Genomic DNA, 22222 nt, shown 5'->3' on the forward strand with positions numbered 1-22222 from the left:
ATCCTGTATCCAAGCTAAAGGCGCCCAACAGGGTACTAGAGCTTCCTTTCAACTATACAGTTTTCCACACAAAACTCATACTTTTGCTCTTATATTGTAATCACTTACATGTACAGTGACCCCCCCGACCTACGATGGCCCTGAAATACGATAATTTCAACATGCGATGGCCTCTCAGAAGCCATCGCATGTTGAAGGCAGCATCAACATACGATGCTTTTGTATGTCGGGGCCATCGCATAAACGGCTATCTGGCAGCGCTGATTGCTTCAGCTGCCGCTGGATAGCCGTTAACGATTCCCCGTGGGCTCCGGTGATGGTCTCCTACCTGTCCTCTTCGGGTTCCCCTCCATCGCTGGCACTCTCCATCGCCATCATCACTTCACCGCGCACGCCATCCCGTCATCCAATAGGAGCGGCGTGCGTAGTGACGTGATGGCAGCGATGTGAGAGCGACGATCCCAAGCAGCTGAGGCGTTCCGGTGCGGCGGGGACACTACGGGGACGCGGCGACAGCGATGGAGCGCGACATCCAGGGCAGCGGTGATGGGTCCGGAGCGGCGGGGACAGGTGACTACAATTTCCTATTCTTTACATTGCATGGATCCCTCAACATACGATGGTTTCAACAAACGATGGTTCGTTTGGAACGGATTACCATCGTATGTTGAGGGACCACTGTATCATCATTCACCCATATAATGTATAATTTGATTGCAACAACTCCTACTTGGTACATAATTATGTATATCTAGTTAAGCAACACTATCCTAAGGTTTATATGGAACTATGACAGCCATCAGAGTACCTGACCTCTATTTAAAAGTCTTCTAAGAGCACCACCTATTGGTAGAAAGTAAAAAATGTTGGGGACTGCCTTTACGGTAAAGCAGGTTGATGTTAATGTCTAGTTACAAAAAGTGTATCGGTTATCAACTCAGCACTGTGACCATAACAGATGCAGTTTATAATGAGTGCCTTTGTCTATACCAATAAAGAAGAAGAAGAAGAAGTTTAGTCCTTGGGTTCTATCTAATTGGGATCCTTATTTAAATCCGTACAAGAAAAGAGGAAAGAATGTAGAAGAAGAGAGCAATAGAAGTGAAAGAAAAGTGGTTGAACCAGATGGTTAGAATTAAATACACTTAAATTTTTTTGCTTACTAGACTCAGGGGAGGCGTAATGCAGGGCCCTTGCACATACCTCCTTTATTAAACAATAAAATAACACAATATTAAATGGTTATTTAATCAGGCAATAACATATAATGTGGTTGCTCTCCGGTACCCTTTCTGTCCTGTGTGGCGGACTCTATTTCAGTGTTACCTGAGTCCACCTTCATTATGTGTACCTTAAATGGTTAACAGTGTCCAATGTTCTCTATTGAATTGTCTTTCTAATGTTCATATGCCTTTAAATGTTGTTACCAAGTCATATAACCAGGAAAGGTGTCAGTGACCAGGTGACTTGTGTGGTGACCTGTGGAAGTCCTCCAAATTGCTCCCTTATAAATCACGGGAGGAGCTAGTTAGTTTCAGTTTAGACCTTGCTGAGCTACAGTACAGTCAAGACCTGTGAGTGGCTGGTGTCCTAAGAGAGACCTAGGCCTAACCATGCAGCCTCGCTTCTATTACAAAGTGCGCCTTCAAGTGAATGTCAAAGCCTGGTAAGCAACCACAGGGGTGAAGTCTAGTCAGTCATAGTCCAGTCAGTCAAGTCTGCTAAAGTCAGCATGGGTCTGTATAATTCAGTCCAAGTCCACTACAAGTCCCTGCGAGCACACAAGTCTCCTAAGTCACTGGTAATCTCCTCGGGCCTAACTGAGCTGTAAAGACTATTCCCTCTGTCTGCCTCAGTAAAGCTGCTGTTGTTTCATAACTTTGCATTGGAGTGATTATTTGCCCCGTGCCTAGCCCAGGAACCAGTGGCCATACCTCAGGTGGTGTAGAGGATAACCACATCCTGGCATCATGAACACAAGGGGTTTATGCCATCTGCCCCTAGGGTAATAACATCTGCCCTTTCATCGCACCCTCACCACAATAAAAAAAAAGTACCACCAATTCTGATCCTCCCTTAAAATATTTTTCAAAGTGCTTATTGAGATTTTAAAACTTCAATGTAACGGAGCTGGATGTGGATCCTCTAACCTGTGTGGCTGATGACACAGACCGTATCGGGGAGCGGAATTTAAGGTGCGGCAGGCCTCTAACCTGTGTGGCTGATGACACAGACCGTATCGGGGAGCGGAATTTAAGGTGCGGCTGGTCTTCACCAGAGCCCGCTGCAAGGCAGTATGGGCTTGCTGCGGCAGGCTACACCCAGGTCGCTACCCCTGACGCGCCTCGACCACACAGGTAGCTGGGCAAGGCGAAGTACCGAAGGATGAGGCAGTAGCGTAGTCAAACGTAGCAGAAGATCAAGACAGGCAGCAAAGGTGCGGAGTCTAAATGTAGCGGAAGGTCTGGAAACACAGGTAAGGCTAACAGGCTATAAGGGTCGCTCAATCTCAGGCTAGGGGCACTGATGATCTGGCAGGGAAGTGTGGGAGGTGCAGGGACTTATAATGTGGTGTCAGGTGCAAACACTAATTATGGGTGCACTGGCCCTATATATTTCAGAGCACGCATGCGCACTAAGAGACGGGGACGCGCGCGCCGGAGCTGACACACAGAGGCAGTGGAGCAAGGTGAGTGACGGGCTGGGATATGCATGCGGGCGCGTCCTGCGTTGTGAATCCCAGCCCCGGCCGGAGCTTATGTTACAGTTACAGAGCGTTATAGTACCCCCCCCCCCCCCCCCTTTGGTCTCCCCCTCCTTTTGCGGTTCAGGAATTTCCTGAGAAGGTCCTGGTCCTGAATGTTGTCCTGCGGCTCCCACGACCTCTCCTCCAGACCGAATCCTACCCAATCTACAAGAAAGAAATGCTTTCCTCTAACAAATTCAGTCCAAGATCTCCTTAACAACAAAAACATCTGAGGTGCCAGAGATGGGAGAAAATGAGATGTCCTTTCGAGAAAAACGGTTGTAGATGACTGGTTTCAAGAGGGAAACATGGAAGAGATTTGGGATCCGGAGGGAGGAGGGCAGATGGAGGGAATAGGCCACAGGATTAAGTCTCTTCTTGACTTTATAGGGACCCAAATAGCGAGGACCTAGTTTATAACTGGGTATCTTGAACCGGATATATTTAGTTGATAACCAGACTTTGTCACCAGGAGAAAATTCAGGAGGAGGACGTCTTTTCTTGTCCGCTTGGAATTTCATGCGAGAAGTAGCATGTAGGAGACAGCGACATGTCTTCTGCCAGATGGAAGAAAAATTCTGCACTTGTTCATCAACAGCAGGAACTCCAGAAGAAGAAGATAAGGGGTGAGGAGGGTGAGGGTGAAGTCCATAAACCACATAAAAGGGTGGAGTACCAGTAGAATTGGAATCTTTATGATTGTAGGAAAACTCTGCCCAGGGAAGCAGATCAACCCAGTCGTCTTGACGTGCAGAAATGAAATGGCGTAGATAGTCTCCTAAGATCTGATTCACCCTCTCAACCTGTCCATTAGATTAAGGGTGGATTAAATGCGGGCCGCTGGCGCTTTAAATGAACGACTTGCAGGCCGCAGCACTTTAAATTAATGAAATGCGGGCCACACTTTAAATGAATGGGATGTGAGCCGCGGCAAGCTGTCCCCTCCCTCTGCAAGCGCAAAAAGCCTGGCTTTGCAGGGGGAGGTGAGAGCTTCCGGCTTGCAACTTAATCGTTTACAGCGCCACGGCCCGCAAGTCATCCATTTAAAGCTCAGTCCCCATTTCATTAATTTAAAGCGCGGCCCGCAAGTCATTCATTTAAAGAGCGGCCCGCAAGTCATTCATTTAAAGTGCGGCCCGCATTCATTCATTTAAAGCTCGGCCCGCATTTCATTCATATTAAAGTGCCACGGACCGCATTTCATTCATTTTAAAGTGCCGCGGACGCATTTCATTCATTTTAAGGTGCCGTGGCCTGGAGGAGAGGGGGGGGGGGGGTGTTAGAGAAATATAGCAGCGCCTGGGGGCATATATGATTAGTTCCTCGGGGGGGGGGAATACCGATAAATACCGTGGAACCGCCATAACTTGCAAAAATACCGTGATATGCATTTTTGGTCATTCCGTCCAGCACTATCTCTGCATCACTGGTCACCTCCTTAGGCCCTGGCTGAACTATATAGACTTTACCAACTGTCTGCCCTCAGTAAAGCCACCGTTGACTGTAACTTGGCACGCACTGGTGTCACGAATACAAGGGGTTAATGCCATCTGCCCCTAGGGTAACAACATCTTCCCTGCACCCCCTCCCCCACGCCGCCCCAGGACATTTTGGGAATGTTAACATTCCTAGGCATGGTTCACACATTTTTTCAGCCATCCTTTTTTATGACTCAAAAGATACTTTTTGCAGTAAGTGAGTTCAATGGAACTCAACAGAGAAAAAGCATATGCACATTGTATTATCTAATAGCTGTTATTTGAGAAAAAGATAGCAACCAATCAGATGCCAGCTTTCATTTTCACTGGTCTTTAAAAAAAAAAAAATAATAATTTAAGCTGGCATCTGATTGGTTACTATGGACAACTGCTTCACTCTTCCTCTGTACAAGGTATGATAAATCGCTCCCTAAAATGTAAAAAAAAAAAAAAAAAGGGCCCAAATGTGAAAAAAGGGTTACAAAATAAAGTTTTACATCTCCAAAAACAGCCAATATAATGGGCGATATTTATCAAAATCTGTCCAGAGGAAAAGTAGTGCAGTTGCCCATAGCAACCAATCAGATTACTACTTTCATTTTTGAAAAGACCTCTGAAAAATGAAAAAATGAAAGAAGCGATCTGATTGGTTGCTATGGGCAACTGCACTACTTTTCCTCTGGACGGATTTTGATAAATCTCCCCCATAGTCTCAAACTGTGCTAAGAGCAGATTTTCAGACTCATCCCTCTTACACAGTGATCTCCAGCTGTTGCAAAACTACAACTCCCATCATGATGGGAGTTGTGATTTTGCAAAAGTTGGAGAACCACAGGTTGAAACAGTGTTTCCCAACCAGGGTGCCTCCAGCTGTTGCAAAACTACAACTCCTAGCATGCCCGGACAGCCAAAGGCTGTCCGGGCATGCTCGGGGTTGTAGTTTTGCAACAGCTGGACGCACCCTGGTTGGGAAACACCGGGTTGAGGAATTCTTCTCTATGGCCTAATGAAATATCAACCTATTGCACAACCAGATACTGTCATTGATCCCTTACAATTCCCCTATAATTCAGCCAACTTTCAGTATAAAATGTAGACACTAAACTTGTTTAGGGCAATAGCGCCATCTGCTGTTTTACCAATCCCACAATATTCAGGTTCTTAGTAAGTACCTAAAGCTTAAAACATTTGTATAAAGGATTATTATTGAAGTCTGATTTCGCAACATCTTCGATATTCCAGTTTGCAGCCAGTGAATAATTACATTCACAGCCTTAAAGGGGTACTCCGGCCCTAAGAGATCTTATCCCCTATCCAATTGTTCTATTGTTCCCAGGCTGCCTAATAAAATAAAAAACACTATAAACACGTCTACAATTTTAGTTGTAGACGTGATGTCACTGCGCCGCTCAGCCAATCACTGGCCACAGCGGTATCCTGCCTTGGCTAGTGATTGTCCAGCTGCACTGTTAGTTCCACTAGCAGTAGAGCTATGCTCTACAGCTTTAGGGTACGTTCACACGAGCGGAACCACAGCGTATTTTACGCTGCAGATAAGCCGCTGAAGGACCGCTGCATGGTGGCTTGACATGTGGCTGCTCGGAGCGGCAATACGCCGCTACGAGCAGAAACAATGCGATGTGTGAGTTGCCGCGCATGCGCGGTGTACTCGCACACATCGTGGCTGCTCCCCCTGCTCCATGAGCTAGGCCGAGAGCTGCCGCGATGTGCGAGTATACTGCGCATGCGTGCTGTGATGAGCACATAGCACTGTGTCTGCTCGTAGTGGCGTATTGCCGCTCTGAGCAGGCACATGGAAAGCCACAATGCAGGGGTCCTTCAGCTGCGGCTCTGCAGTGTAAAATACGCTGTAGCTCTGCTTTTGTGAACGTACCCTTAGGGAAAAGCAGAGTCACCACCATAGGCAGAGCACCCTGATCCTGACAATACAGTTGAATTGTTTGTTATTATATTAAGCAGCCTGGGGACAATAGGACAATAATAAATTTTACCTGACAAACCCCTATAAGATATTCTATCCTTTCGAAAAATGTAGAAAAAAAATGTTAACTTTTACAGGGATATTGATGAAATGGAATTACATTGTAATATATTCATGTTTGCAACGTCTTAGAATTTATGCTGACAGTCCCTTTTGGTTACTTGGCTGTCAGTGCTGTTAAAGGGATTATCCACCATAAGGTGATTTTAGTACATACCTGGCAGACAGTACTGGACATGCTTAGGAAGGATCTGCGCTTGTCTTGGGGCTAAATGGCTATGTTGTGAGATTACCATAACACTGTGGCTAGCTTTTTGTGAACTGGTATTTCCTGTGCGAGTTTTCTTCTTTGCCTACAAATCCCATAATTCCATTTTCCTCCCTCCCACACATCAGCCACCCCACCAATTGAAACATAAATGTTGCATCCATTCAAAAGACCTGTGGTTTTCAATCAGGGTGCCTGTCATCAGCTGACTAGTGAGGTCAGGTCTCGACCACAGCAGTCATTTTGTATGCTGTTAAAAATAAATATTGGGGTGAAAATCACATAAGAATTGTGAGAAAACCATCACACACAGGTACAGACACTATATCATGAACTACATTGACTTTACAACCACTGTAGCATAGTCAAATAAAAAAAAAATCCTGGAATACCCCTTTAACTATGGGGTAGCAGATTGTTCTAACCATGATCAGAGCAAATGATGAAAGCAGAAGTGATAAAAGGGACAAACTCTGTATTCTGTGTATCCATCAGGAGTGGACATACCAAAAGGGCAAGCTGTGCACTTGTAAAGTGGACCAAATGGTCAGGGGCTTGGTGGCATTGATGGGTCCCAGAGTATATGCCATAAATGTTTGAGAAGGGAATACCCATATTTCATAAAAAATTTCTATTACTTATTAGATTCTGCAGTATGTCAGGGATTGAGCTACAAAAAATCATAGTTTACTGGTTGATTTTTACAGAAACAGAATGTGTGCTCTATAAATTACTAGGACACATATCTTCTAATACTTTCTACATAAGCCCTGTTTATGTCTGCCTCCTGCCTATATTAGGTTGTAATCATTTTAAACTTTTATATTATAGGTAAGTACTAGTCCAAAAAGCTGCATAAAAAAATCTGTAGAATACTATTTGCTTAAATACACATATATAAAAATCCATAGATATGTCATGATGATAGACATATAATGAAAAGGAACACCATGGTTAGAAAGACTTAGTAAGAGTATTAGGACATATGAAGCTTATAGAGAGAACGAGGGGACCCTACTTTGGACCACCTCTGTTAGGCTAGGTTCATATTGTGTTTTGCCTCTCACCAGAACGGGATGCTGATGTTTATCATGGTGGGGAGCAGCGGATGCCATTCATTTCAGCTGGTAGCAAAGCCCTATTTCAAAATCTAATTCCTGCAATTTGGACACAGGGATTGGGGATTTGGACACAGGGCTTGGCTTCTAGCTGATTGTCAATCAAGCAGGGACAGGGATAGGAGGGGAGTGAGCAGGTTTTCTAGCCCTCAGCACCTCACAGACTTTGGAATGCCTCTTTGTTTCTTTACACCAGAAGCACTATAAAAGATCTATAAAAGGTACCATTTGTGTCTTCTGATCCTGACAGCATCTAACAGTGTCATCAGTTTGGAACATAAATTGCAGTTGACAGTTTCTCCGTTAAATATGATCTGTGACACAAAACAAGTTGGTCTTTTGCTCTAATACACAGGAGTGTGCAAGAGGCTTCTTTTTGATGGAAGTATAAACATATTATGGCTTCATGTACAGCTTGAATACCTTGTTCGTGTGGTATAGATGTAAACAGACTAGATATATCTAGTGTTGAAAGAATAACTTCCTCATTGATGGACACCTGTTGTAACTGCACCAAAAAGTCTGTAGTGTCACTAATGTATGATTTTGCCGCTATTGCATGGGTCCTAAGGACCTGATCCAGGAAAATGGAGATGTGACTAGTGACCGAATCTCTCCCGGAGACAATGGGTCTACCCTGAGGGTCCACTAGTGTCTTATGGATTTTTGGAAGGATGTATAAGAGTGGAGTTTTAGGGTGTGACACTACCAGATATTGATGCAAGGGTTCATCAATGAGACCAGAAGAATAAGCTTCCTTTTGTGTTCAATAGATGGACGTGGATCTTGTCTGAGAGCAGAGTAAGTTGATACCTGTCTTAACACCTCAGAAATGTACTTGGACCGATCCATAACCACAACCTGTATCCCCTGTATCTGTTTCCCTGCCTTTATCGGTGGGTTTGATAATAAGATTGTAGTCATGGATCAGTCCCTGTAAAGCTAGATTTTGGACATGTGTCAACTTGTGTGGCCTAGGAGATGGATTAGCCCGAATCTTCTCCAGCTCCCGTTTCACCAAGGAGTGGAAAGTATCCACTGCACTGGAGAAAACCGGAGGCTTATACTTATTGTGTACATAGATAGATAAATAGATAGATAGACCATCTGCCTAATGTTGTGTAGATCCCTCCTACGCTATGAAACAGCTCTAACCCATTGAGGCATGGACTACATAATACTTCTGAAGAAGTCTTTTGGTATTTGGCACCAAGATGGAAGCAGCAGATCCTTTTAGTCCTGTAAATTGTAAAGTGCAGCCTCCATGGATTAGACTTGTTTTTCCAGCACATCCCACAGATGATCAACTGGATTGCGAACTGGGGAATTTGGAGGCCAAACCAATACCTTTATCTCTTTTTCATATGCCTCATTACTAAACAATTTTTACAGTGTCGCCGAGGGATTATCCTGATGAAAGAAGCTACTGCCATTAGGGAATATTAAGGCCAGACTTAAACTGTACTCACTTGTTGTCCTTCCCTAAATTGTTTTTGATAGATACTAACCACTGCAATCTAGAAACACCACACAGGATCTGTTATTTTGGAGATGCTCTGACCCAGTCCCCTAGCCATCATAATTTTGCCCTGATCAGTATGAATCAGATTCTTATGCTTATCCTTATAACCATTTCTTTTAAGTCTTACACATCATCTTAAAGAGGTACTCTGCCCCTAGACATCTTATCCCCTATCTAAAGGATAGGGAATTAGACATCTGATCATGGGGCGGTCTGGCCGCTTAGACCCCTGCAATCCCTAGGCTGGCACTGCGACATTCTGAACATGGAAGCTTCCGTGTTTGTGACATCATGCCCCGCCCCCTCTATCCATGTATATGCGATGGGGTGTGACGGCTAGTACATAGCCATCACACCTCCTCCCATAGACATGAATGGAGGGGGCGTGATGGCAGTGGTGGTCCGTCATCCGTCATGGAGCAGAGTTTGCCCTGTGCACCGGATGACTGGGGTGTCCGACCCAGCGATCAGACATCTTATCCCCTGTATCTGTTTCAATGCAGCTTAATGCATCCCACCTCCTGACAGGCACCATTAGTCAAAAAAAAATTAAATGATGATTATTCTCCTTATTTGTCATTGGTTTTAATGTTATGCATGATCAGTGGACATAGAACATAACTGTATGTCTGATTTCTGATTCTCATTCCACACGGTGGAATTTTGATGCAGTCGTATTTTTTTTGGGGGGGGGGGGAGGGGGGGGGGGGATTCTACTGCATTATGTACATAGCTGAATTTCTACACCGGAAATATCAAGTGTGGAAATTTAAATGTCAATTTTTTTAGCGGAATCCCCTCTGAAATACATTGCTGTCTATGGAGACGGTGTATTTCCCAGTGGTCCTAGAGCCGACTGATGAATCAATGCTTGCTGCGCACAGAAGGTTGAGCTGGAAAATTTCACAAAATTTTTACAAAATTTAGGCCATGTGAATATAGCCTTGCTATGCAAGATGCAGACTTTGGGGCGAGGGTTATTATTTCTGATGTTTTCTTTTTTTCTTATTTTTTTTAAGCAGTGCACCAATTATTTGCACAAAATGTATTAATAAATTCATAAATGTTGCTGAAAAATGTCTCCCTTTACCTTTGGGTTGAGTGTGTATAAACATTACCTCGTGTAACAATTGTGTCAATACACATGCATATTAGAAAATCTGCTTGATGAATCTCCCCTATTGTGCTTAGAATGTCTCTGATTCTCCTGGTGACATTTATGAGCTGTGGATTTATGACATACTCCTCATGGTCCCCTGCACAGTTGTTGGACTTGCTATTTTAAAAAGGTGGGGCCCATAATATGACTATTGCAGTGCTCTACACCAGAAAGTAGGAGCCTATAGTAAAATGAATGGAAGCAGCTGTCTCGGACAGGAGGTCCTGGTCAGCACATTCTCAGCAATAGTAGGCAACGTTGGAGAGAGGAAGATCAACTGGACTAAGGGCTAATGTACAATGTGCATAGACCCTGCATGGTGGGACATGAGATTCGCTTCAGTGAGAGAATACACAGCTCATTTCACCACTTCATAAGAAAGTGTTGAAAATACATCCAATGGGCCTCTCTATGTATGAATGGCATCACACAGCTACAATATAGTCCACCACATTAATTGGATTATTCTATTTTATGTACACTCTTTTAGTTAACCTGTCATCTGCCTCATTGCCCTGAGCATCACACTTAATTGTTGTGCATTATTTAATGAATGCAATAACACTAGTTTTGTTAAAGGGAGACTACTGAAGAAAAAAAAATAATGTTTTCAAATCAACTGGTGCCAGAAAGTATTACAGATTTGTAAATTACTTTTATTTAAAAATCCTAATTCTTCCAGTACCTATCAGCTGCTGTATACTCCAGATTAAAGGGGTATTCCAGGCCAAAACTTTTTTTTATATATCAACTGGCTCCGGAAAGTTAAATAGATTTGTAAATTACTTCTATAAAAAAATCTTAATCCTTCCAATAGTTATTAGCTTCTGAAGTTGAGTTGTTATTTTCTGTCTAACTGCTCTCTGATGACTCACGTCCCGGGAGCTGTGCAGTTCCTATGGGGATATTTTCCCATAATGCACAGCTCCCGGGACGTGACATCATTATTGAGTAGTTAGACAGAAAACTTCAGAAGCTAATAACTATTGGAAGGATTAAGATTTTTTAATAGAAGTAATTTACAAATCTGTTTAACTTTCCAGAGCCAGTTGATATATATATAAAAATAGGTTTTGCCTGGAATACCCCTTTAAGTTGTGTAGTTCTTTCCAGTCTGACCACAGTGCTCTCTGCTGACTCATTTGTCTGTGTCAGGAACTGTCCAGAAAAGGAGCAAATCCCCATAGTGAACCTCTCCTGCTCTGGACAGTTCCTGACACGGACAGAGGTGTCAGCAGAGAGTAATGTAGTCCGACTGGAAAGAACTACACAACTTCCTCTGTAGTATACAGTACCTAAAAATACTGGAAGGATTAAGATTTTTAAATATAAGTAATTTATTAATCTGTTTAACTTTCTTGCACCAGTTGATGTGAAAACATGTTTACCCTCCGGAGATCCCCTTTAAGTAAATGAGCTGTAAAAATTGTTTAGTATGAACGTCATGTATGGAAGTTCCCTAGAAATGTATTCAATCGAAGTCAAAGTAATGATAAAGCCAGCATTACTACACCCCAAAGTGCAGTTCAGCCAACACTATAGCTGGTGTTCATTTAATACTGCAGACTAAATGGACCTCTTCCCTCAGTAGCTTATCTATGATGGAAGCGGACCATGCATTGGGGCTCATAGTGCCGGGGCTCAATATGTTACACTGCTGCTTAACCATTCACTGGCTGAGATGGGACACCCCTGTGGCCAGCGATTCGCTGTGCTGCACTGTGACCGATCAACCCCTGGCACCAAGAAGAAAATCGCATCAGAGGCCTGGAGCAGGATACCGGAGGAGTGCGGAGATAAATAAAAGTTCTTTTTTTTTTTTATATAGCTAACAGAATAGGCATAGTTAAAAAAAAAAAAATATATATATATATATATATATATATATATATATATATATATATACACATCCTACTGCCAGATTACCTCTTTAAAGGTGTTCTTCAGGACTAAAAAAGAGATGATTAAGTTATCAATATCAGATCTGTGGGGTTTCAACTGTTGCACTGTCACGGACCCCACATCCCCTTCATTGTTTACCATGCACAGCTCCATCCTTATAGCAGTGGCTGTGTCTAGTATTGCAGTTCAGTCCCAATTGAATGATAGTTAGATGCTCTGAGTTGTAATACAAGGCACAGACACTGCTAAAATTATAGATTTGTGCCTGGTAATCAATGAAGGGGACACTGATCAGTAAAGGTTCCCTTCTGTCTGATGTTGATGGAGAATTCTAAGGCTAGGCCATCAATTTTCTGGAAAGGTCTGGAAAACTTCTTAAAGGGGTGCACGGTGGAAAACTATTTTTTTCAAATCAACTGGTGCCTGTAAATTAAAGGGGTACTCTTTAAATATATATATTTTTAATCAGCTGGTGCCAGAAAGTTAAACAGATTTGTAAATTACTTCTATAAAAAAATTGTTATCCTTTCAGTACTTCTTAGCTGCTATATACTACGGAAAAAGTTATTTTCTTTTTGGATTTCTTTTTTTTTTTTTTTTTGTCCACGGTGCTCTCTGTTGACACCCCTGTCTGCATCAGGAACTGTCTGGAGCAGGAGAAAATCCCCATAGCAAACATATGCTGCTCTGGACAGTTCCTGAAACAGACAGAGGTGTCAGCAGAGAGCACTGTGGACAGAAAAAAAAAAAATCCAAAAACAAAAGAACTTTCTCTGTAATATACAGCTGCTAATAAGTACTGAAAGGATAAAGATTTTTTAATAGAAGTAATTTAAAAATCTGTTTAACTTTCTGGCACCAGTTGATAAAAAAAAGTGTTTTCCACCGGAGTACCCCTTTAAACAGATTAGTAAACTACTTCTATTAAAAAAATCTTAATTCTTCCTGTACTTATCAGCTGCTGTATACTACAGAGGAAGTTGAGTTGTTCTTTTCAGTCTGACACCAGTGCTGACACCTCTGTCCATGTCAGGAACTGTCCAGAGCAGGAAAGGTTTGCTATGGGGATTTGCTTCTACTCTGTACAGTTCCTGACATGGACAGAGGTGGCAGCAGAGATGTTAGTATTCGGCTAGCTGGATGTGGATCCTCTGTGTCAGCGAGGGATTGGCGTGGACCGTGTCGGTGGACCGGTTCTAGGGTTGCTACTGGTTTTCACCAGAGCCCGCCGCAAAGCGGGATGGTCTTGCTGCGGCGGTAGCAACCAGGTCGTATCCACCGGCAACGGCTCAACCTCGCTGACTGCTGAGAGGGCGTGGGACAGAAGGACTAGGCAGAGGCAAGGTCAGACGTAGCAGAAGGTCGGGGCGGACCCGCCCGCGCCAGGACGTGACAGCCGGGGACCGGGACAGGTGAGTGACTTGGGACGTGATTCGCAAGCGGGCGCGTCCCGCTATGCGAATCGCATCCCCGCCGGCAATGTCAGTGCAGCACTCCCGGTCAGCGGGTCTGACCGGGCGCTGCAGAGAGAGGAACGCCGCGAGCGCTCTGGGGAGGAGCAGGGACCTGGAGCGCTCGGCGTAACAGTACCCCCCCCCCCCCCTTAGGTCTCCCCCTCTTTTTGTCGGGATGTTTCTTCATCCGGGATGAGGCCTGTATGAGGGATTTTTGAGTCTCTTTCCAGATGGTGGAGAAGTCCCGGGAAACCTCATCAACAGCAGGCAAACCAGAAGGCGTGGGAGTGGGGAGGGGGAAGAGGGTGAAGCTGGTCACGGGGCAAAGTGTTACCAGGAAGGGGGCTATGAGGAGGAGACATAGCATAGTCCTGATAGGCCTTGGGGAGACCAGGTAAAGGAGGAGACACTGAGGTTTGACTGACGGGACTGGGAGCAGACGTGAGGCATTTTTTATGGCAAGAAGCACCCCAGCTCTTGATCTCCCCGGTGGTCCAATCAAGGGTAGGATAGTGGCGTTGGAGCCATGGCAGACCAAGGAGGACTTCAGGAGGTGCAGTTGGGCAAAACAAAAAGTAAAATGTTTTCGTGATGCCGTCCAATGCTCATGAGCAGGGGTTCTGTGCGGTAACGCAGAGTGCAGTCCAATTTCACTCCGTTGACCGAGGAAATGTAGAGCAGCTTGACGAGACGGGTCACCGGGATGCAGAACTTATTCACCAAAGAGGCCAGAATAAAATTTCCAGAAGAACCAGAGTCCAAGAAGGCCGTGGCTGAGAAGGAGGAGTTGGCAGAAGGAGAAATCCGCACGGGCACAGTGAGACGTGGAGAAGCAGACTTTGTACCAAGAGACGCCACACCCACGTGAGCTGGGTGCGTGCGTTTCCCAGACGTGGAGGGCGAATAGGGCAATCCACCAAGAAGTGTTCGGTACTAGCGCAGTACAGACATAAATTTTTATCCCTACGGCGAGTCCTCTCTTCATGGGTCAGGCGAGACTGATCCACTTGCATAGCCTCCTCGGCGGGAGGCACAGGGGTAGATTGCAAAGGATACTGTGAGAGAGGTGCCCAGAGATCAAGGTCTTTTTCCTGGCGGAGCTCCTGGTGTCTTTCAGAAAAACGCATGTCAATGCGGGTGGCCAAATGGATAAGTTCTTGCAGGTTGGCAGGAATCTCTCGTGCGGCCAGCACATCCTTGATGTTACTGGATAGGCCTTTTTTAAAGGTCGCGCAGAGAGCCTCGTTATTCCAAGATAATTCGGAAGCGAGAGTACGACAAGTGTAGGCTAGGAGCGGCCACTCGCTGCGGAGGAGGTGCAGCAGCTGGCGGAGGAGATGGTTGCTGCTGTAGCAGTGGCAGAAGTTGCTGTAATGTGGCGGTCAACTGCGACAGCTGCTGTCCTTGTTGGGTAATTTGCTGCGATTGCTGGGCGACCACCGTGGGTAGGTCAGCGAGACTTGGCAGCGGCACCTCAGCGGGATCCATGGCCGGATCTACTGTTAGGATTCGGCTAGCTGGATGTGGATCCTCTGTGTCAGCGAGGGATTGGCGTCGACCGTGTCGGTGGACCGGTTCTAGGGTTACTACTGGTTTTCACCAGAGCCCGCCGCAAAGCGGGATGGTGTTGCTGCGGCGGTAGCAACCAAGTCGTATCCACCGGCAACGGCTCAACCTCGCTGACTGCTGAGAGGGCGTGGGACAGAAGGACTAGGCAGAGGCAAGGTCAGACGTAGCAGAAGGTCGGGGCAGGTGGCAAGGTTCGTAGTCAATGAGGATAGCAGGAGATCTGGAACACAGGCTTTGGACAACACTAAACGCTTTCACTGGCACAAGGCAGCAAGATCTGGCAAGGAAGTGCAGGGGAAGTGAGGTAATATGGACAGGGAGCAGGTGGAAGCTAATTAGGCTGATTGGGCCAGGCACCAATCACTGGTGCACTGGCCCTTTAAATCTTAGAGAGCTGGCGCGCGCGCCCTAAGGAGCGGAGCTGCAACCGCGCCAGGACGTGACAGCCGGGGACCGGGACAGGTGAGTGACTTGGGACGCGCTTCGCGAGCGGGCGCGTCCCGCTATGCGAATCGCATCCCCGCCGGCAATGTCAGTGCAGCGCTCCCGGTCAGCGGGTCTGACTGGGGCGCTGCAGAGAGAGGAACGCCGCGAGCGCTCTGGGGAGGAGCAGGGACCCGGAGCGCTCGGCGTAAAAAGAGAGCACTGTTGTCAGACTGGAAAGAACTACACAACTTCCTCTGAAGCATACAGCAGCTGATAAGTACTGGAAGGCTAAAGGTTGATTACATAGAATTAATTTACAAATCTGTCAGGAACTGTTCAGAGGAGGAGAGTTTTGCTATGGGGATTTGCTCCTTTTCTGGACAGTTCCTGATACAGACAGAGGTCCATTCATTGTATATAGCCAGATATAGCCAAGTGCTGTACCTTGGCACTGCTATAGACACAGTACAGTAAGTCAAGCTATACTGACAGAAGACTAATATCCCTGTTTCCAAGATCACAATTAGACCCCTGCAATCCTCTTAATAGGGGTTTAGTTTTTAAAGTTGGAATACCCTTTTAACTAAGTTCTCCTTTCTGCCTTTCTTTAGAAGAAGTTCTTTGTAGATGCATGCAGAGCAGCTGTCAGACCACTGTAAGTCCAGTTGTACAAACAATCAGGAGGGTTAAAGGGGTACTCAGCTGCTCAGTGTTTGGAACAAAATGTTCAGAATGCTTAGAGCTTGCGCCGGGAGCTTGTGATGTCATAGCCCCGCCTCTCATGACATCACGCCCCACCCCACCCACTCAATGCAAGTTTATAGACTTGCATTGAGGGGGTGGGGTGTGATATCATGAGAGGCAGGGCTATGACATCACGAGCTCCCGGCACCAGCTCTAAGCATTCGGAACATTTTGTTCCAAACGCTGAGCAGCAGAGTACCCCTTTAAAAATCATATATATATATATATAGATGCAAATCAAAAAATGTTTCAGTATCTTGTAATAACTTTTTTATTGGACTAACAGAATTTTCTAGAGACAAGCTTTCGCGATTCCTCCCTTTATCAAGTCCAAAGCAAATCTGCATCACTGGACTAATACAGCTACTCAAATTTAATATATATATATATATATATATATATATATATATATATATATATATATATTATTATTTTTTTTTATTATTGACTACTGTTGTTTCCAGAATTTAGAGCAGATGTCTTCCTATGGCTGTCAGAGTATTCTGGAATTGTAGTGTGGTTGACATCACTGTAGACACTGAACTGTACTATTATTGTAGTACTCACTCCTCTTGTTTGAATATTTAGTGTGTAATATTGTAATTGTCTGATTCTTGTCTTTATTTGTACCCTCAACATTGTAAAGTGCTGCAGAATAAGTTTTCGGTATATAAATAAATATTATTATTGTTATTAGCTTACAGCTTATATTAGCTATAATGTAGCAAGCTGCAAGAAGCAATAAAACTCTAAGCAACCTGGCATTGAGTTGTAATGCGTCTGTCAATATATTCTTCTTCTAACATTTAACCATGTAAAATGATGGTACCCAGTGTCCTGTGCACTCCGAGGTGCTTGCTACAGTGTTTAACACCACATGCACTTGTATACTGTGCAATGGGAAGACCATGAAAGGAGTGGGATCCAGCCCACCAGATTCTGATACAATATTGTTGACCAAACCTTCATTGAAATTCCAAGTAGTGTATAAATAACCAAGTCATTAGCCAGCAGGTTTTACAGCCCAGCTTAGGAAGAATTGCTCTGTGACAGGGTCTCCTGTGCTTCTGTATATGGTCTGAGGGTGGTGTTTGGTGGGTATATAAGCTGCGTCCCATGGAGGGAAGGCACAAGTCACAGATTTTCTTCTCAGGAAAGTCACCAAGGTGAGTGAGTTACGTGCTCTCCTCATGCTCAAGCTCTGGGATTCTACCTTGGTCCAATGTGGACGAATAAGACTGTTTTCATGCAAGGAAAAGGATCATACTGGAAGGAGATCTTCTATAATTTTTGGACTACAGTTATTGCAAAGGGATAACTTTTTTATGGGCCAGCAGCAATCTACTCTGGTTATCGGCTCTATACTTCATCGCCAGCAACACGTTGTGCGCATTGTGAACCTGGATTGTTTCCTCAAAGAGAATGTCTGGAGAAACAGACACTGCTCTTCCAACCAATGCTAGAAATTTTATGTTGTTTTTAAGGGGGGTTCTCCCTGCTTTCTTAGTGCGCCCCTCCATGTTGCTTTTTTTTTTTTTTTTTTATGTGTTAAGTCATGGAAGTGTTGTTATATTATTGCAAATGGTTGATGCAGTAGAATATGCACAAGGAGTCATATGCTCCTATTCAGCTCTATGCCTTTTGCAGAAGTATTGTACATGATATTCTGAAATACTTTGTGATAAAAGATTTAATTGCATTTCGTCATAAATGTTACAATATTACGAAAAAGGTTTAAAATGTCTAATTCATCATTTATCTCTTAGCAGATAAAAAAAAATGGCTTTCTCTGGTATCCTCAGTGACGCTGACATCGCTTCTGCCATCAAGAATGCTGAAGGTAACGTACTATCAGTTATCAGTGCCTTGGTCTATCATCATTCCTCATCTTCCAGGCAAATGTAGCAAGGACATTGGGTCAAGTTAGAAGTCATATGTCGCAGTGCCCTCTGGTGGAGGAGAGGATAACTGCTATTACACACTGCAAACATACCTGATTCTTGCTGTGGTTTAGAGGTTATTTATAGGTTAGACATTTACATTATTACATAGTAAATGTCTAACAAGCTTTGGAGCAAATACTACAGCCAGATAGTTAAAGCTGAAAAGGAGGTCTAGTTTCTTAACAATATATATATATATATATATATATATATATATATATATATATATATGTTTTGCAGGACATCATTTAAATTAATACAAGGCCTTTAACAAACATGAAGTCACACAAAATAGCTTGGGAATAAAAATAAAAGCTCAAATTTAAAAATTTAAATACAATTGCTTGAATTCATGCTACTTGGGAGTGCTGAACTGTTTGTCTATCTTTCTATCTATCCATCTCATATCTATCTATTTCATATTTATCTATCTATCAATCTCATATGTATCTGTTTCATATTTGTCTATATTTTTCATATCTATCTATTTCATATTTTTATGTTTATTTCATATCTATCTCATATGTATATATTTCATATTTATCTATATATCTATCTATTTATTATCTATCTCATATTTATCTATCTATCTCATATCTATCTATCTATTTCATATTTATCTATCTATCTATCTCATATCTATCTATCTAATACCCTAATTCTTTCCATACAGGCAACTTCAACTACAAAACTTTCTTCACCCAGTCCGGTCTGAGCAGCAAGTCCCAGGCTGATGTCAAGAAAGTCTTTGAAATCCTGGATCAGGACAAGAGTGGCTACATTGAGGAAGAGGAATTGAAGTGAGTAATGCTATGACCACCTAAATAAGAAGAGGGGGGATGGCAATAAATGTGGAGTTTGGTTCCCTTGGACTCTCCACTCTCAGGGGTCTATATAGTAATGGCAGTATATGTTTCCTCTACTACATTCTGACTGTGTCCCTTCTCATGTCCAGACTGTTCCTGAAGAACTTCAGCGCTAATGCCAGAGAACTGACTGATGCTGAAACCAAGGCCTTCCTGTCAGCTGGTGACTCAGATGGTGATGGCAAAATTGGAGTTGACGGTAAATAAGTCAAAGTCTCCTTCTGAGAAACATGAATAATTTATTACTTACAATGGGGTTTTCCATAGTATATCCTTCTATAGTTATTACAGTAGATGCCTATTTATGACTACTCTATTAGATCACACTACAACATATAAGGGAATCACCTAAAGGGAACATTCATACATATAGCTACCGGATGCTTCTGTGGCGATTTCCATAATTCCCATAGATTTTAACAGAGCCACACACATGGGCATCCGCCTATTTATTCTACTCTTGGATGCTGCTGCTTACCCCCTAGCTTGCAGAATGGTGGTCAGAAGACCTCAAGTTCTTCGAGGAGGAGCATTCTGATAGTATCAATGCAAGGCATTAAGTTTTATTACTGATTTGTTTTCTCATGTATGCATTTCTTCTATTTTTTTTACAGAGTTCCAAGCTTTGGTCAAGGCTTAAATGAAACTCATCGGATGATCCTAGAAATACACCTTCTCCCCTTTCTTTTTTTAAACTGAAGTGTCAGTGGAACCCGGGTAACAAAAATGAAAAGTTTGCCCTGTTGAAGGGGTGGTAGGATTCTGCTCCAAGCAAAATTCACAGTCACTTCCCTGATCAGCGCTGTCTACAACATCCTCTTCAACCACTACCATCAGGATCCTGAGCTTCCACAGCTAACAGTTTAATGCCTCAGCCTATTTATTTATATATATTTTTATATTGATAATGCATTGCCAACTGTTTCTAGAATTACACCTTTTGTAAATCAAAACACTGACGATACCAAACATTGATGTGTTAAAGTAACAAGAATGATGTAGACACAATGCTATCAATAAAAAACATGTTTTGGAATCAGTTTTTCTTGTACTTTATTTTAGTAATGAGAATTAAGCAGTAAAACTTTGACTGTATACTATGGCATGGGGAATTAGCAACTCTGCTTTATCCTTTTAGCCTCATAATAATATTAAAAGGGGTCATGCAAAATGAACCTTAAGGGGATATGATCAACTTATTTAAGTATATAAATAAACTGTATAAAAAATATGGGGGAAAACTCCTTCTGACTGGAGGAAAAAAAAGTTAAGTGTCCAGGGACGACAAGCCTTCTGAATCATAAAAACTGTGAATTTATGGATCAGTCTGCCTCAGGAACTGGTCACAGCAGGAATGGTTGTGGGCTTCAAAACAGGTTTAAATATGTTCCTAGAACAAAATAACAAGAATGCACATGTAGAAATGCCAAAATGACATCCCTCCAGTTAATCCACCTATACCCTTTCTTCATCCATTTTCTCCCTTCATTGGTTGAACTTGATGGACATATATATATATATATATATATATATATATATATATATATATAAAAAAACTTTCTTCCAAAAACAGCTCCATCCTCAGTTTGTGGTACTGCAGCTCAGTTCCTTTGAAATGAATGAAGCCAAGTTGTAATACCACTGACATCCTGAGACAGGCTTGGTGCTGTTCTTGGAAGAACGCAACTATTGTATGCCTTATATATCCTTGATATACTCTATAATACTAACAACAGGCAAAACCAGGCAGGCCCTGGAATCTGTTGGGGGCTAAATACTCCCCTGTCATAAAACATGACACCATTATTAGAAATAGCATATGTTTGGTTGGTTGGGGGCTCTGGACTTTCATGTTTTGCCTCTAGTTCTGTATATTAGTGTTCCCCACCCTGTAGCTCTCCAGCTGTTGCAAAACTACAACCCTCAAAATGCCCTGACAGCTAAAGTTGTATAGTTTCAGTGGCTTCTATACTTTGCTAAGAATTACAGTACATTGTCAATTGTGCAATTCCTTAATCATAATGCAAACTTTCATTAGGATGTGTTCACACATTCAGGATTACATTGCAATTATTGAATACAAAGACAGAAATGGATCTGAAAAGAGGAGAAGTTTCAGTTGTTTCTTTATGCAAAGTCTTCATTTATGATCTGTTTCAGGCTGTGTATTCAATTAAGCAAAAAGAAGGAAAGGTCCACTCACCTTTTCAAAGCAAGTTGTAGCTGCCTTGATTCCTGATTGTTCCAGGTGCTGTCAGGGCGTTGCTGCCGTGGACAAGGTACGTAGTAGAAAGGAGTAACTCACTTGGAGTGAAGATCCCTCAGCACTTCCAGACACATCAGTAGATATAAAACACAAGCTTTTATTTTATCTTCTTAAAAAACAGCAGGGTAGCAAATCATGTTAAAAACATGGACCGACGTGTTTCGGCTGTGTAGTCTTTCTCAAAGTCTGCAGACCTTGAGAAAGGCTACACATCCGAAAAACGTCGGTCCATGTTTTTAACATGATTTGCTATCCTGCTGTTTTTTAAGAAGATAAAATAAAAGCTTGTGTTTTATATCTACTGATGTGTCTGGAAGTGCTGAGGGATCTTCAAGTGAGTTACTCCTTTCTACTGTGCATTCAATTGTTGCAATTAAAAACCTGAACATGGGAAAACACAAGGCTCTGGTTCTGTGCCAAAACACTGAATTGTTCAAAACAACAGTAATACAAAATAGGAAATAGATAGATAGATAATAGATGTGAGGTGTTTGATAGAAGAGAGAGTGAGACAGAGAGATAGTGGGATGATAGATAGCTAGATAGATGGTAGGGATGATAAAGTGTTTCATTTATGTTTTAGTATCTGAGCACCTTTTGTAAATCATGTAAATGTATTCAAAAAGTGGCCATATGAAAACATTTACTTATTTGTTAGTGTCTACGTAAGTGTAAAAGAAAATGGTGCATTTTTCTCAAAAGTGTTTCCTATAAAGACATACAAGCCCTACTCCAGGTTAACACACACTGGCCCTCATT

At 43.0% G+C, this 22222-nt stretch overlaps 1 protein-coding gene across 3 annotated transcripts; it reads left to right on the top strand.

Annotated features, from left to right (window-relative positions):
- The first annotated feature begins 1566 nt into the window (after window positions 1-1566).
- On the top strand, window positions 1567-20225 carry LOC130284238 (parvalbumin beta-like). 3 transcript variants are annotated; one of them, XM_056534403.1, is made up of 6 exons: window positions 1567-1666; window positions 2622-2689; window positions 18158-18228; window positions 19005-19131; window positions 19287-19396; window positions 19812-20225. In XM_056534403.1, exons 3-6 carry the CDS (start codon window positions 18168-18170, stop codon window positions 19835-19837), a joined length of 324 nt encoding a protein of 107 aa, XP_056390378.1. In that variant the 5' UTR covers window positions 1567-1666; window positions 2622-2689; window positions 18158-18167; the 3' UTR covers window positions 19838-20225. The 3 variants fall into 3 exon arrangements, with proteins under 3 accessions (XP_056390378.1, XP_056390377.1, XP_056390376.1); XM_056534402.1 differs by lacking the exons at window positions 1567-1666; window positions 2622-2689 and adding an exon at window positions 4574-4637; XM_056534401.1 differs by lacking the exons at window positions 1567-1666; window positions 2622-2689 and adding an exon at window positions 4593-4637 and having other exon boundaries at window positions 18155-18228.
- The last annotated feature ends 1997 nt before the right edge of the window (window positions 20226-22222 follow it).

This window comes from Hyla sarda, chromosome 8 (genome assembly GCF_029499605.1).
Source record: "Hyla sarda isolate aHylSar1 chromosome 8, aHylSar1.hap1, whole genome shotgun sequence".
Taxonomy (NCBI): Eukaryota; Metazoa; Chordata; class Amphibia; order Anura; family Hylidae; genus Hyla; species Hyla sarda.

Excerpts from the sequence above, each read along its gene's own strand:
- LOC130284238 (XM_056534403.1), top strand. The coding sequence starts at position 18,168 with ATGGCTTTCTCTGGTATCCTCAGTGACGCTGACATCGCTTCTGCCATC. Across the intron at positions 18,229-19,004 it reads TGCCATCAAGAATGCTGAAG|GCAACTTCAACTACAAAACT; the intron begins GTAACGTACTAT and ends CTTTCCATACAG. Across the intron at positions 19,132-19,286 it reads ATTGAGGAAGAGGAATTGAA|ACTGTTCCTGAAGAACTTCA; the intron begins GTGAGTAATGCT and ends TCTCATGTCCAG.